At 38.6% G+C, this 16,755-nt stretch overlaps 1 protein-coding gene across 9 annotated transcripts in view; it reads left to right on the top strand.

The window, feature by feature from the left end:
* Nucleotides 1-16,755, top strand: part of HP1BP3 (heterochromatin protein 1 binding protein 3) — a 34,524-nt gene that overhangs the window by 6,975 nt on the left and 10,794 nt on the right. For all 9 annotated transcript variants that reach the window (XM_040645896.1, XM_040645893.1, XM_040645898.1 and 6 more), the window contains 5 exons: nucleotides 2,042-2,195; nucleotides 3,995-4,154; nucleotides 6,473-6,616; nucleotides 8,532-8,612; nucleotides 9,679-9,833. In XM_040645896.1, coding sequence (XP_040501830.1) covers nucleotides 2,042-2,195; nucleotides 3,995-4,154; nucleotides 6,473-6,616; nucleotides 8,532-8,612; nucleotides 9,679-9,833 — 694 coding nt within the window. The remainder of the gene's footprint in view (nucleotides 1-2,041; nucleotides 2,196-3,994; nucleotides 4,155-6,472; nucleotides 6,617-8,531; nucleotides 8,613-9,678; nucleotides 9,834-16,755) is intronic.

Raw genomic sequence — 16,755 nt, 5'->3', positions numbered from 1 at the left:
TTGTTTCAAAATACTCAGGTGAATAGCACAGCCAACTTGGGTACACGGGCCTAAGGCACTTGGAAGACAGGAAATCAGCATATGAAAAAATGAGAGGTGTTGGTGAGGTGAAATTGGTTATTTTGTCCAGCACGGAGATAAGCCACTTGATGGCCCATCTTAAGCCACATTTGCTTAACAGTCAGCTAAAGCCACTAAATCACTCATACCAGTTTTCAGAATACATGCTGAGAGTTCGAGTATTGGAAAAGTCAACCAGGAATTTAGAAAGGGTCAGAAGTCACTTCACAAGTTCTGTGTGTAGTCTCCCATTATAGCATTTTGTATATAAAAATATTGGACTTCACTCATACTTTAAATTTTATAAATCCTGCATTTCACAGAGACAGACACAATAGTTTAATGAATTGGAAATAGTGTCTTATACATACTGCATACTCAGTGTCTTTTGAGTTACTGCACCTTTATTAATCCATCAACTATTCAGTTATTCTTGAGAAGAAAATATGAAATTGAATTTATAGCTCTACTGTTAGAGTAAAACCCAGTAAACGGTTTTTTTCATCCTTTTTAGAATAAGGCGATATATAAGTAAACATAATGACTAACTACTAGTAAGTTCTTACGCACGCAGGAGTTAAATCAATGGGGCGAGGGGCAGTAAAAGATACATACGTGATTAAAAAAATACATCTTACAGTTATCTGAATCACCAGATACCATTGTTAAAATGATGTGCTAGCTTTGATACTTTGCGAAATACTTCTAGAAGCAGCAGGAGAGGCCAAAGGAGGATGGGAATCATGCTCATAGTGCAAGTGCACGTATAAAGCATTTTATACAATACCCACGATAAATCTGTGAGGTAAGATTACTAAAACTTGGAAATATCAAAGAACTTGCCCTAAGATAGCAGCCTAGAAAGTTACAAGGACTGAACTTGAATCCAGGTGTGTCTTACTCTAAAACCTCAATTTTGGCTAAACCTATATGGGAGGATTTTCAACTTACATGCAACTCTGGTTGAAGAGCGTAATCTAGGATGAAATGAACAAATGATAGTTGACTGTCCTGAAATTCATAGTTTAGAATTTTAATTTGTTGAAAATTAGAAATTCCTTTAGAACTATATATATGTGTTTTGGATATAAGAAGGAAGTGGCGTTTTTTCTCTTAGAAGTTTTCATCGTGATAGTAATTTGTTCACATAATTTTTTTTTTTTTTTAAAGATTTTATTTATTTGACAGAGATAGAGATAGCCAGCGAGAGAGGGAACACAAGCAGGGGGAGTGGGAGAGGAAGAAGCAGGCTCATAGCAGAGGAGCCTGATGTGGGGCTCGATCCCATAACGCCGGGATCACGCCCTGAGCCAAAGGCAGACGCTTAACCGCTGTGCCACCCAGGCGCCCCCTGTTCACATAATTTAAATGACCAAACTCTTCAAGCCTATACTTTTATTTTTTTGCCTAAGTTTTGCTGCTGGAGAGTCCTTTTCTTTGAAGTCCCTACTTAACCATATTTGGGGTACTGTGTTTTGTAGTAACTGCTTAAAGAGACATGCTGAGAAAAAAACAGATTAGCAACTGCAGACCTCACTGTTCCCCCTCTTGGATTTCTGCACTTGCCCCAGTCCTTTAACGTGGAAAATAGGTGTTAATTTCCTGTTACTCATTCCCTACCTAAGATTTGTCTGTTAAATTATGAAATAGCTGATTTCTTAATTATGAATCTCATCATTAATATTGCAGAGAGTGGACAAGCGATTTGATTTGAGGTAAAATGAGTTTCTCTTTCTGTATAATTGCCTGGCCCATCTCCTTTTCTCACATAATGGTCTGGATAAACAACCCACTGAATTGGCAATTTGAGTGACCTAAAGAAGGAAAGAAAACTGCAACTGATCGTCATTTGTTCGTTTTAAAATACATCTGTCAATTGGAACATTTGGCTTTTCTGTTTAATAAATTAGACTTTTACCCTTTTATTGATTTGGGCTCTAATATATCTACTTGGTGCAAATCTGCTCACCTGATTTTTTAGAACCAGACATAAGTTCAGAGGAATCTGTCTCTACTGTAGAAGAACAAGAGAATGAAACTCCACCTGCTACATCTAGTGAGACAGAGCAGCCAAAGGGAGAGCCTGAGAATGAAGAGAAGGAAGAGAACAAGTCTTCAGAGGAAACCAAAAAGGAGTAAGGAGTTATGCCTTCTTGCTATTTATAATTGAAGACTATGTAAATGGACTGTAGACCAGATTGTTTTAAGGCTTTATAACATTGGTTTATGCTAGATATTTGCTGTGTACTTGGATTTACGTTTTAGAATTATTGTTTGAAATAGGTTTGTTATGTAGTTATATGGCCAATTAGAGTTTGTAGTAGTTATCATAATAGTGGTTTGAATAACTCAAAATTCATTGCTCTTGCCTTTGGAATTTTTTTTTTGTGCTTAGAATTCATTGTGGGAGTGTCTGATATTTTAATCATTGACATAATTTCAATAAGAAATGAAACATGACTCTAAAAATCTGACCTGGGAAACGCTTCACCATTTTATTCCTGCCTCTGCCTCTGTGAGTTGTTTTTATATGCTTTGTTAGAAAACATTAATCTGTAACAGCTATTGCCAAAGTCACCTAAAACTCTGTGTATGTTTGATGACGTATTCATCAGTTGGAGGGTGACTTTGAGAATCTGAAAGTGAAATTTGCTACTGGTCATCTGTACAATGTGGTGGCAATTCTTTTTTATTTATTTTTTATTTTTTGAAGATTTTATTATTTGAGAGAGAGCGCGCGCACGAGGGGGAGGGGCAGAGGGAGAGGAACAAGCAGGCTCCCCGCTGAGCAGGGAGCCCTGTGTGGGACTCCATCCCAGGACCCTGGGATCATGACCTGAGCCGAAGGCCTATGCTTACCAACTGAGCCACCCAGGCACCCCAGCAATTCTTTTTTAATTTAAAGTTTTTGGTTTTGTTTTTTTTGTTTTCAGGACAACTGGTCGCGTTCTGTCTTTTTCATAGTTGGTCAGAATTGTTAGGAATTACTTTTTAAATAAAAGAATAACTTAGTAATAACAATACTTTCTGGGTGTAGTCCTCAGGGATCCTTTATAGGTTTAAGTTCTCTGGACTTTTTTTTTTTTTTTGGAAGGAAAAGAAATCCTGTTAACAGTTTAGCATTATTATTTATTTATTTATTTATTTTTAAGATTTTATTTATTTATTCGACAGAGATAGAGACAGCCAGCGAGAGAGGGAACACAAGCAGGGGGAGTGGGAGAGGAAGAAGCAGGCTCATAGCGGAGGAGCCTGATGTGGGGCTCGATCCCATAACGCCAGGATCACGCCCTGAGCAGAAGGTAGACGCTTAACCGCTGTGCCACCCAGGCGCCCCAGTTCTCTGGGACTTTTTAGCAGCTACCCTGTATTTTAGGTGCATAGAGTTGTTATTGTTTAGAATACAATTTGTGTAATGCTTTATGGCTCACAAAATTGTTTTTACAAACATAATCTCATAATTCTTGCAATAAACTTGTAAAATATTTGGCCTTATATTACTGTTTTACAGCTGAGGAGGCTGAGACTCAGGTCACCTGCCAAGGTCATATAGCTAGTAAATGTGAGAGCAAAAACCCAAACCCAGGTCTTCCAACGTCACAGCTCGAGTTCTGAGCTGTGCTAGATGACAGCTGTTGTAGTTGTTAGAATATGTTTTAAAATTCTCATTTCTTTAGTGTGCCGGCCCTTCGTACCAGTGCTAATTTATCTGACTCCTCTCTCCTGCACCTAAGAGAAAACACCTTTTTGGTTCATTTATAGTATCCAATTTTTTAAAAAGATTTTATTTTGTGAAAATTTGCTCATTTCCTGTATCACTTTAGTGTGGAAATAAAACATTAATTTTTATCCTTCCCTTGTCTATTCTTCTTTCTGACTTTATATCTCTTTCTGCAGAGTTTACTTTGCATAATAACAGTTCTTTGTTTTAAAGTGAGAAAGATCAGTCTAAAGAAAAGGAGAAGAAGGTGAAAAAAACAATACCTTCCTGGGCTACCCTTTCTGCCAGCCAGCTAGCCAGGGCCCAGAAACAAACACCGATGGCTTCCTCCCCACGTCCCAAGATGGATGCAATCCTAACTGAGGCCATTAAGGCAAGTTTTTATTACAAGCAGTTCATCTTAGATTTATTCTGTTCATTTTTGGGTTATTTGAAAATGGCATATTCCTGTCCAGACATAAGAAATCTTGCTCTGCTTCCTAAAAGATACTTAAATAGAAGAAAGCCATTGTGAAGTTCATGTTTTGTTTTTGTTTTTGTTTTTTTTAAGAAAATCACATGGTGAGCACTGTTAATTTTTTAATTCAAATTTATCATAGCAAGTATTTTTAACTTTAGATTTTGTTTTTTTTGCTAAGTTTATTGGTTAAGTATAGTATTTATTTGAACGATGAACCTGTTAATTCATTCAACAAACATTTAAGGACTAATTTCTCTGTATCTGTAACCCTGCTAAGGATATAGCAGAGAATGAAACGAACAGGGTCATCTTTGTCCTTATGAAGTCTGATTGTGACTGAGAGTAACTGAATAGCATAGAGGATTTTTATTTTAAAAAGATACATTATCTTTAGGTCCATTTTCAAAGCTGAGTGTCTAATACTGGTAATAGCTAGCTTTCTCACCTGAGTTCTAAGAAACCCTCTTCATCATCAGAAATTTTCCTTGCACAGCTGTATGACTTTGCTGTAATCCACTGACTCCCATTAGCTTACGGGTCCTCACGTAGCTTTCTTAAAAGGTTATCTTCTAATCTGACCTTGCCTTTTTTGTTTAAGTTTTTCTGGTTAGTTTTACCTTGCTATTTGCATGATAAGATGATAATCTCACCAGCTCTTCTTATCATCTCATCATGCAAATTAACAAGACACCCTCATTTTAGGGACCTTGTTGCTGGGACCTCAGTCAGAATTGGGGAAAGAGGGATAAAGACCAATGTAATCAAGGGTGGTGTACAGAGAAAAGAGCAGCCTCGTGGTCATTCGAGAATGACACATAAACTGGAAAAGATTTTGCCTTCAGACCTCTCCCTGCACTTTTTCAAGAGTGTTTCCAAGTCCTTAAAACTTTCTTGGTCTAGATAGCTTGACTGTAGTGAGATCTCTTTTCTTCGTATAGCCTTTCTTCCAGGATTTCACTTCATGACCTCTCAGCCTATATTTTGAGGAGTAGGGTTACAATGAGGTTGGAGAAGGACTAAAATTTTAAAATAGTGAAACAGAAAATTAAAACAGTACAATTAAGCGTAAAGAATAGTTTAATTCTGATTGTGCATATTTGTACAAATGAGTGCATGTGTGTGTGTGTGTTCCATGCAATGTAACAAATCATGATTTCAGACCATTGATTCCATCTCGTGAATAAACAGGAGTCCTGACGTCTACTTCCATCTCAATGTCAGTATGGTGGAGCATGGAATTGTTTTAGCATTAGAGAGTTCTTTTCTGCTCAGTGTTCTTTGTATTTTCTTAAAAGATCAGGAGTAAACTTTAATAGGTTGTAATAGATCAGAGATACTTGCTTGAAGTAGGTGAACCATATTAACACACCTTTGTTGTATGTGGTACAATTTTTCTTTATTGTCAAAGTATATAAAATAGCATTCAACCAAGTGTTTATCCAGTGAGAATGAATAAGTGCCACGTTCAGTTTATAGACATTGGCAACAAAAAATTGGTGGACTAACCCATTAGGTAGATAACAGATGCTCCTCACATGAGCTTCAAAATGAAAGCATTTGAAAAAAATTTGCCACCTTCATGACTTAATTACCTACTTAAGTCTTCCATGGGCATTAATCAAATGGAATATAGATAAATTGGATGGAAACGGAAGAGGGCATTTTAAGTCACAATCGAATGCCCTGATTGTTACCCAAAACCCTGCCTACGATTTTGCCATCCGTAAACCAGTTTTATGCCATTTATTCAGATTGTCTTTGCTTATGTTCTCTGGTGACATTCACAGAAAGCCTACAGAGAAACATTGGTCCTGGTGTGCTTAAAGCTCATTCCATAAAATGAACCAGAGCTGTAGTCCTACAACTAATAAAACGTTCTGTTTTCTTCATTTTAGTGCTAGAGAACTGTCTTTTAAATACAGAATAGAATTAAAATGGAAAACGGTTCTTCCTTGACACACAGAATGTTGTTCCCATGTTGTATCTACTTTTTGCCTGTCTTGAGCTAAATTAAAATTATTGTTGTGAAAATACTGTATTTCTGTATTTCTCAACAGCCATGATGAGCTGAAGTTACCTGAAATGCTATTCATTCTTCCCTGCCATTTTTATCATCCTTTGTCAAGTTCACCTCCAAAATAATTTATTTTGAAACATGTGTCAGATTCTCTGTCTAATGAAAAGCAGCTAGTATAAAGTAATGTGTATGGTTTGGTAAATCTGTTTTCTAGGCATGTTTCCAGAAGAGTGGTGCATCAGTGGTTGCTATTCGAAAATACATTATCCATAAGTACCCTTCTCTGGAGCTGGAGAGAAGGGGCTACCTCCTTAAACAAGCACTGAAAAGAGAATTAAATAGAGGTGTCATCAAACAGGTATTAAACAATTATTGGGGGATAAGATCATTTCAACATGTATTAACTGTAAGTCCACAATAACATTCAGGCTTTTTGTGTCATCTTGTGTAAATTAACATGATGATAAAATGCTTAAGCTTAACCTAGTTTTATTATTTGAGACTAGGTTTCAGAATCCGGGTGCCAGTTATCTTTGATAAGCTAATTCTTCTGGAGAGCAGAAGCATTATGATAGTGTAATTTGTTTCTAGTGTTCCTTGTACTTTTATAAATTTTATGCACGCACAGATGCATGAGCTGGGGGTGGGGGGAAGGATGGGCAAAGAGAGAGAGGGAGAAAATCTTAAGCAGACTCCAGGCTGAGTGCAGAGACCTACACAAGGCTTGAGATCATGACCTGAGCTGAAATCAAGAGTCAGATGCTTAATCAGCTGAGCCACCCAGGTACCCCATCATTGGATTTTCTTTGGGGGCCACTTAATGCTTGAGATCATGTAGTACTGAAGATGAGAGGTGGGGTTAAGGAATCATTTTATTGCAGCAGCAAAAAATTTTTCTTGTCTTGTGTTTGTTTTAAAGCCTAAGTTATGTGACTAGACTTACTACTGTTATGTATTTGTAAATAAGTTCACTTTAACTTAACAGTGTTAAAGCTTGTTAGGAGCATCAGAGAAGCCTGAGTAAATTGAGACTAGTACTAAAACCAATATTGATTTCAGGCATAAGTCCATGTTATTTTGCTTAGTACATAAAAATATTGCTTAGATTCATAAAAATTACCACGATCCCATGGTAGTGGCAAAAATGGTTCAAAGGACCTATTTAACTGCATTCCAAGAGTCCTGTTGCCTTTCTTTCATACCTTTCTGCACTATTTGATTAATACAGAATTCTGTGCCACTCAGGCATTTAAATTCTGATTAGGAACTTTCAACAAGTACTTCATTCTACAAATACATATGGTTCCTGTGTGCCAGGTGCTTGGGGACCCATCAGTGAGTAAAGCAGATTCCTGCTGTGAAGTTAACCTGTTAACAGCTTTCTCAAAATGTTGTATAACTGATATTTGTATGGCCTTTAAAACAGTCCCTGATTAAAAGGTATTATCTAACCAATGTAAATAGAACCAAAGACTTGTCCTCTATCATAGTGTATGTCAGCACAGTTTATGAGCTGGCTTCGTGGGGGCTTTTTTTGTTTTTGTTTTTGATGAAATATAGTTTATGACCTATTCTTGCCTCATAGGCTGACCTCAGTTTGATGCTTAAACAACAGTTTATAGGCTGAAAGCATTTCAGCTCGATTGCTGCATTCATAGTAGCACAAATAAAGCTAAGGTGTGGAGGACTCAGGTTAGTGCCAGTCAGCTTTAAAGTTCTATGAAAGTGCTTTGTAAACTGTGGAAATGTGGTAAGACTTAGACATACCATATGGGGTGGCTAAGAATTAATTAGATAAGTCTTCCCACGTACAGTAATAATCACTAATGGGCGATCCGGGAAGTGCTGTAGTTTGAGCTATAAATCTATAAACTTTTGCCAAGGAATGATCTTCCTTTCAAGGTAGAGGTTTTCTCATTTTCCCCAAGAGGTTGTCCCTTTTTCATGGTACTTTTTTAGGGGGTGGAAAGCTTGTAGACTAACCTGGTATCACAAAAGCATTCTTCTAAATTTCGTAGATGAGGAAACAACCTCAGAGGCTTTATGGGGTTGTCCAATATTGAATGGCTAGATGGTTACCATAAATAGGATTCAATCCCAAGTCTTTCAGTCTATCCATTGTTCTTTTTTCTCTGAAGGGTTGAACAGGACTTTACATTAGTTCTTGTATCACCATGCCCTGTACTTTTCTTGGACTAGTATAAAGGTATAAATATTAATACCAGAATAATTTAAAAATATTGATTATTCCAACTAAAATTAATTTACCTTAGGTAAAAGGAAAAGGTGCTTCTGGGAGTTTTATTGTGGTCCAGAAATCAAGAAAAACACCTCAGAAATCCAGAAACAGAAAGGTAAGTCTATACCACAGTTTGAGCACTGTAAAACTATTTCTTCTACTAAAAATAGCAGCATTGACGGAGTGTTCACTGTGTGCCAGGCACTGTGCAGAGTGCAGCCTTTTCTCCTAAGGCCTAGAGAGGTCGTAAGTGATTTGCTGTCAGCCAGCTAATGAGTAGAAAATAGGCAGTGTGTAAATCCAAGCACTCCAACCCCAGAGCCCATGCACTTAACTGCCATATGTTCAATTATAGGCAACTGTATGAATTATACCACTTTTAATGAAATATCTGTTAAACTAAAAGGGGCATATGAGTACGTCTTTACCCAATATTAGACCCCAAAACTATACCCAGAGCCTTTTTCTTTTCTTTTTTGTACATACTAACATTTCTCCTCCTTGAGATACATAATTTATGGAAAGTATTTGTACAATAATAAAGTGAAATATGTAGTATTTCCTCTGTGTCCGTAACTGAAATCATGACTATTCCTCTACATCTATGTTTTTGCAACTCCAAAGATTTTTGTACTTTTTTCCTAAAACTTTGAATGAAATGAACTTTTTTACAGTGCTTTTTGGTGCCGCATGATCCTTCTTGTTCTTTGTTATTTGAAGGCTAAGAGTAAACTAGGACCTTTAACTGAAATCTACCATTTCTTTTTCTTTTCTTTTTTTTTTTTTTTTAGGAGAGGGAGGGGCAGAGGCCCAGGGAGAGGGAGGGAGAGAGACAATCTTAAGCAAGCTCCCCACCCAGTACAGAGCCCGATCTGGGGCTTGATCTCACAACCCTGAGATCATGACCTGAGCCAAAATCAGGAGTTGGATGCTTAACCAATTGAGGCACCCAGGTGCCCCTCTTTTCAATTTTTATACATACTTTAACTCTCAATTTGAAGTTCTTATCTCAAATAAGTTGCCACACAAGTGCTATTATACCCCTGTGGTATATTTATTTGAATGTGGAAAAAAGTTTTCTACAAGTTAGTTGATTTGGCAGTCAATTTAGGAAAGCCCTTGAGAAGCATTTGAACAGAGAACTCTGTATTCTGTAATGATGATAATTTTTGATATTTCAGAACAGAAGCTCTGCAGTGGATCCAGAACCACAAGTAAAGTTGGAAGATATCCTCCCATTGGCCTTCACTCGCCTTTGTGAACCTAAGGAAGCTTCCTACAGTCTCATCAGGAAATACGTGTCCCAGTATTATCCTAAACTTAGAGTGGATATCAGGTATGAGCCGTTGGCCTAGACTTTAAGTACAGATGTCTGTGTTATTCCCTTAGCCCTTTTCTCATGAGAAAGGAGAAAGAGTAAATATTCAAGAAGGAGAACATTTAGGGGCACCTAGGTGGCTCAGTCAGTTAAGCATCTGCCTTCAACTCAGGTCATGGTCTCAGGGTCCTGGGATTCAGCCCCACGTCAGGCTCCTTGCTTGGCAGGGAGTCTGCCTCTCCCTCTGCCTGCCTTTCCCCCTGCACGTGCACTTTCTCTCTCTGTGATAAATAAATCTTTTTTTAAAAAAAATGAACACTTGGGGGCGCGTGGGTGGTGCAGTTGTTGGGCGTCTGCCTTCGGCTCAGAGCGGGATCCTGGCGTTCTGGGATCGAGCCCCACATCAGGCTCCTCCGCTAGGAGCCTGCTTCTTCCTCTCCCACTCCCCCTGCTTGTGTTCCCTCTCTCACTGGCTGTCTCTCTCTGTCAAATAAATAAATAAAATCTTTAAAAAAAAAAAAAATGAACACTTGGGTTGACTTTCACGTTTTGGCTATTGTGAATAATGCTGCTATGAACAATGATGTACTCATGTCTCTTTAAAACCCTGCTTTCAGTTCTTTGGGGTATATACCCAGAAGTGGAACTGCTAGATGATATGAAAATTCTAGTTTTTATTTTTTTGAGGAACTGCAATACTGTTTTCCACAGCGGCTGTATCATTTTACATTCCAGCCAACAGTGCACAGGGGTTCTAGTTTTTCCATATCCTTGCCAACCCCTGTTTTTCTGATTTTTTTGATATTAGTTATTCTCAGTTGGTATGAGGTGATTAGTGTGCATTATTTTTAGAGTTTGAAACATAAGAGAATTCAGGTTTCTATAAACCTCTACAGAGACATAGTATAATATTTTCATTTAAACATTTAAGGTAAAATTCTGGGAGAATTTTGGTAGTAATTCATTTCTAAAAACGTTGCCACTTACAAATACCTAGATTGATCATTTAGACTGTCACGTGCTAATTTGTGGATTTATGGAGATATATTAATTTGTTTAAATTTGTAGTTCACAGAGTTTGTTTTGAGTGTGTTTATGTGAGATCTTTGTTGTGATGACTTTTGGAGAACTGTCTTCAATCCAGAGTCATTTCCATGATTTTTACATTGCATACACATTGTCCTGATATTGTTTCGTACCAGTATTTACTTGCATTACTGAGGCATGCAATTAGAGTTGCTGAAATTTCAGCCCAGACACCGTATTTTCAGAAAAGCACTTAGTGATCTTCAGAGTGCCCAATTAAAGAGTCAATGAGGGGCGCCTGGGTGGCACAGCGGTTAAGCGTCTGCCTTCGGCTCAGGGTGTGATCCCGGCGTTATGGGATCGAGCCCCACATCAGGCTCCTCTGCTGGGAGCCTGCTTCTTCCTCTCCCACTCCCCCTGCTTGTGTTCCCTCTCTCGCTGGCTGTCTCTATCTCTGTCAAATAAATAAATAAAAATCTTTAAAAAAAAAAAATAGTCATTGAAGTGGTACAAAAGAAAAGGGAATCATAGAAGCACAAAGTTTGAAATTAGTATTCTGATTTTTTCATATTTTTTCTGCCCTGAGTATGACCCACAGATAGAGCTGTGAGCTAGAAATGCATGTATGATGCATTTAAAGATGGAAACACATTTCATATTTATCACTCTTTACTCTCTGGTGACTGGAGACCTTATCTTCTCCCAGCTTTTTTCTTTCTTACCATACTGCTCTACTCACAGCAGACCGGTTGTTGCTAGCAGCGTAACTTTGCTCCATGTCTAATCTGTAGGAACATTTCCTGTCCTCATCTTATGTTGAAACAAAATTTGATAATAGATGGGTTACCAACCCATAAATGGTAACAAACCTGAAGACCTTTTCCTATGACTTTATTATTGGTAACTTTTTCTTTTGAAACCCTTTTTCCTTTTACTTCTGTGAAACCATAATGATTTTCTTTACCTCTGACTGTAGTGGAGTCTTGTCATACATACAGATAATTCAGTCGTACTTAAACTGGTGAAACAAAAGAACAAGAAAAATCCAGTTTTAAAGTATGAGTTATTTGTACTTGCTATCTAAAATCTTCCCCCGCCTGCCCCCCCCCTTTTTTTTACTTATTTTTTATTCTTCTTAAATAAGCTCTACAACTAGTGTGGGACTTGAACTCACAACCCTAAGATCATGCCCCTGAGAGTTGTATGCTCTACTGACTAAGCCTGCCGGGCACTCCTCTCCCCTCCTACTTTTTTAAACCCACTTTTGTCATACTTCACCCTCAGCCACCTTACCTGAATTACTTTTTCCTGTCAGTGTCACTGATGACCTCCATGTTGTAAAGTTTAGTAGTCTGTTCATAGTCCTTAACTTACTTACCGGTCTTCACTGGCGTTTGACACAGTCAAGGACTCCTACTTCCTTTCTTCGCTTTCTTTAGTTGCCTTGTAGGACAGCCCATCTTCCTGATTTTCTTCCAACTTCACTACCCATTTTTTCTCAGTCTCCTAAGGATTAGACTTTAGGCCTCTTGTCTTTTTTTTTTTTTTTTTTTAGTTGTTTTGGTTTTTGTTTTGTTCTGTTTTTTTTTGTAATCCCTACACCCAGTGTGGAGCTCAAACTCATGATGCTGAGATCAAGAGTCTCATGCTCTTCTGACTGACCTAGCCAGGCTCCCTTCTTGTCTTTTCTATCCACATTCACTTGGTAATTCTTTCCATTGTCAAAGCTATACACTGCTGGGGCGCCTGGGTGGCTCAGTCAGTTAAGCATCTGCCTTCAGCTCAGATCATGATCCCAGGGTCCTGGAATTGAGCCCCACATCAGGCTGGCTGCTCAGCGGGGAGTCTGCTTCTCCCTCTGCCTGCCGTTCCCTCTGCTTGTGCGTGTGCGCTCTTGCTCTCTCTCTCTCTGTCTCAAATAAATAAATAAAATACTTAAAAAAAAAAAAGATACTAGTAATTTACAGATATATAAATCTAGCCCATACCTCCCTCCTGGCTGTACATTCACTTAGACAGATGTTTATTTGCTGTCACTTCTTGTGTTTCTGCCTTGACATATTCAAAACTGAACTCTTGACCCCCTTCCCCCAAAAGCTTTGTGTCTTCCATATCTTATCCACCTTGGTTAATGGCGACATCATCTTTCTAGTTGCTGAAGCCAAAAATATTGGTTTTGTGCTGTTCTCTCCCACACCTCCATCTAATCTGTAAGCATTTACTTTGGCTTTGGTGTTAAGATACTATGATAAACAGACCTCTTCTTTTTTTTTTTTTTTTTTTTTTTAGGATTTTATTTATTTATTAGAGCGCACAAGCAGGGTGAAGGGCAGAGGGAGAAGCAGACTCCCTGTTGAGCAAGGAGCCCAATGCGGGGCTTGATCCCAGGACTCCAGGATCATGACCTGAGCCAAAGGCAGATGCTTAACCGATTGAGCCACCCAGGTGCCCCTAAACAGACCTTTTTTTTTTTTTTTTTTAAGTTTTTATTTATTTATTTGACAGAGAGAGACAGAGAGGGAACACAAGCAAGGGGAGTGTGAGAGGGAGAAGCAGGCTCCCAGCAGAGCAGGGAGCCCGATGCGGGGCTCGATCCCAGGACCGTGGGATCACGACCTGAGCTGAAGGCAGATGCTTAACGGAGCCACCCAGGCACCCCTCAAAATGACGTTTTATAGTTGGTTTGTTCCAGTCAGTGTCCAGACATGGCCCATACACTGCCTTTGATTGATGGAACCACCCAAAATACATCTGCAACCTTTCCCTCCTCTCCCAGCATTCAGAATGCTGCTTCTCTGCCTTATTTTTCTCCATACCACTCATCACATTCTAATATATACTACATCTGCCTGGTCTTTTTAAAGTTACCTGTCTACCCCATTAAAATGTCAGGATCTTGAAGGCCAGGATTTTTATTTATATTGTTCATTTCTACTTCCTCCAAGCCTAACACATGGTAGATGCTCAATAAATATTAGTTGAATAAGTGAACGAATGACTCAATAAATATTAGTTGAATAAGTGAACGAATGAATATGGGCATTTCACCTGGCCATTCCACAAAGAGTATATATCCCGGAGCATGTGAAATGAGACACGAATTTCTGCTTCCCATATACTAGAGGCTGTAGAGCATTGTGGTTAAGAGCACAGACTTTGGAACCAGACCCCTTAAGTTTAAATCCTGATTCTGTCATTTTCTAGCTTTGTATCACTAAATAAATTATCCCTCCGTGTCTCAGTTTCCTCATTGATAACAGTGTATCAATAAGGTTATTAGGAGGCTCAAATCTCTTAGTACATGTTAAGCACTTAGAACAGTGCCTGGCACATAGCTAAGTGTTCAACTCATGTTAATATTATGTCTCAGTTGCAACATCGTTTTCATGGTATGAACATTACACTGTGCTAAATATGATTCTGATGTTTCAAGAGTATTTTTTAGGGGCACCTGGGTGGCTCAGTCAGTTAAGAGTCCCACTCTTAATTTCGGCTCAGGTCATGATCTCAGGGTTGTGAGATCAAACCCCATGTGGGGTTCCGTGCTGGGTATAAAACCTGCTTAAGATTCTCTCTCTCTCCCTATCTTTGCCTCCTCTATCCCCCCCCCAAAAAAGTTAAATTTTAAGAAGACAGTGTTTTTTTATATAATATGCAAGTCACCTCCTTAATTTGGTAACAGTGATTTTTTGCAACCCTAAATTAAAAACTGGGCATGTTGGGTTTACATAGACACTTTGGGTTCATTCTAAGAAGGTACCTTTAGAAACTTTCTAAAGGGTAGGGGCGCCTGGGTGGCTCAGTTGGTTAAGTGTTATGGTCCCTTCAGCTCAGGTCATGATCCCGGGGTCCTGGGATCAAGCCCCACAACAGGTTCCCTGCTCAGCAGAGAGAGAAAGACTGCTTCTCCCTCTGCTGCTCCCCCTGCTTGTGTCTGTGCACGTGCGCGCTCTCTCTCTTCTCTGTCAAATAAGATTAAAAAAAAGAAAGAAAGAAACTTTCAAGTTTTTCTGTTGACATGGCATTAGGAATCATTGTGTCTGGTATAACTTCATCATAGTCTCTTTTCGATTTTCTCTTTGCCTCCACCAAAATAAGAACATAGCCCAAGATTCGGCTGTATGCCCTCTACTATTTCTCTAAACTTTTTAATCTCTTTGGTGACCCTTATAACACTTTCAACACTAAGTAATATCAAGAGTCTTTTGATCTTCTTAATTCCATTTATGCATTTCTTTTTTTTAAAGATTTTATTTATTAGAGACAGCACAAGAGAGAGCAAGCACAAGCAGGGAGGAAGGGCAAAGGGAAAGGGAGAAGCAGGCTCCCCGCTGAGCAGGGATCCGACGTAGGACTTGATCCCAGGACCCTGGGATCATGACCCAAGCCGAAGGAAGACACTTAACGGACTGAGCCACCAGGTGCCCCATTAATGCATTTCTAACGGACTGATGTAACTTTCTTATTTAGATGCTTGCAACTCAGAATCCTTGCTACTATCAGCTGCATTTTTGTTTTCCATCCCTTACCTTTGATTCTCTCTGTGGATGGCTTTCATTTTAATATCTCTCAGTGCAGACTGATTTTCTCCACGGTTGAAAAACATGGCAATCAGCAATCACCCATTATTCCCTGCTTCTAATTAAACTGGTGTAATTATCTAATTAGAAACAAACTTTGTTATAATAATAAAAGTCCCTTGAATTTGCATAGGGCTTTATAAAACACTTTTGTTTACACTGTTTTCCATAATTCTTAAAATAGACTTAAAAATATATATTCCTACCTCAGTTTTGCTTATCCAGGGTTACCTGACTGTTCTCTGGGAAAGCTAGAACTTTATTTTATTTTTCAATTTCACACTTCTTACCTTTTCCACTGTTCTGGGTATCTTATATTGGAAAGTGCAAACATAGCACAGTGAGTAAGAACGTAGAATCTGGAATCAGCCTGCCTAAGTTTGTAACTGGTTCTTCCACTGCCTAGCTGTGTGACCTTGGAGAATTGACTTTTCTGTGTCACTCAGCTTTTCCCCATCAGTAAAGTATGGGCAATAATAGTACCTATTTCTTGGATTTGTTGTATTTTCTGGTTTATTCCACGCATATAAAGCATTTCAAACAGCACTTGGCACCTTAGTAAGGGCAGAATGGTGTGATGCAGACTATAGAATTTTTCAAAACAGATCTGTGCCTGGAAATTGGCAGTAAGTTAAAGAGATGGGGCTTGATTAGGCCTAGAAAAATGTAGAAATTTTTTTTTAAGATTTTATTTATTTGTTGGGGGCAGGGGAGAGAGAACACGTGCACATAGTCCCCTTTAAGCCCTACGTCCGCTTGATCGGTTTGTCCCTGCACCTAAGATTCCCCACCCGTCTCTCAGACTGCTGCTCCTTGACAGGACTGTCCTGTACTTGTTCGTTTGTTTGTTTGTTTGTTTGTTTGAAAGATTTTATTTTTTAAGTAATCTCCACTCAACTTGGGGCTCGGACTCACAACCCCAAGATTAAGAGTTTCATGCTCTTTGGACTGAGCCAGCTAAATGCCCCTTTTATGTTTTTAATGATACTCAGTTTCTTCTTTCCTGCCATTTGGTTTTGATGACCTAGTGGTGTTTGTGTATTTTAAACTATAACCCTCTTAAGACAGAGACACTGTTAAGAACAACCAATTTTCTTTCCCAGGGAATTATATTTTATTAGGCTAACCTCAGATACTGGTTTATAAAAAATGACTCCATTGTTTTTGTTAGTGTGTTACGTACTTTTTAAAAAATCTAGGAATTTTGCCTCAGAGAATTTCAGAGTTGAGTGGGACTTTAAGCATACACATGCTTTGCTTGATTACATAGTTTGGTTGCCATTGTGGTTGTTGGAAATAAATGGAGGGTGTTTGGAGTGCCCTGAAGTTCGGAA

The sequence above is a fragment of the Ursus maritimus genome, unplaced genomic scaffold (genome assembly GCF_017311325.1).
Source record: "Ursus maritimus isolate PB19 unplaced genomic scaffold, ASM1731132v1 scaffold_32, whole genome shotgun sequence".
Classification (NCBI taxonomy): Eukaryota; Metazoa; Chordata; class Mammalia; order Carnivora; family Ursidae; genus Ursus; species Ursus maritimus.
The sequence above is the reverse complement of the archived record's forward strand: the minus strand, read 5'-3'. Positions and strand labels throughout refer to the sequence as shown.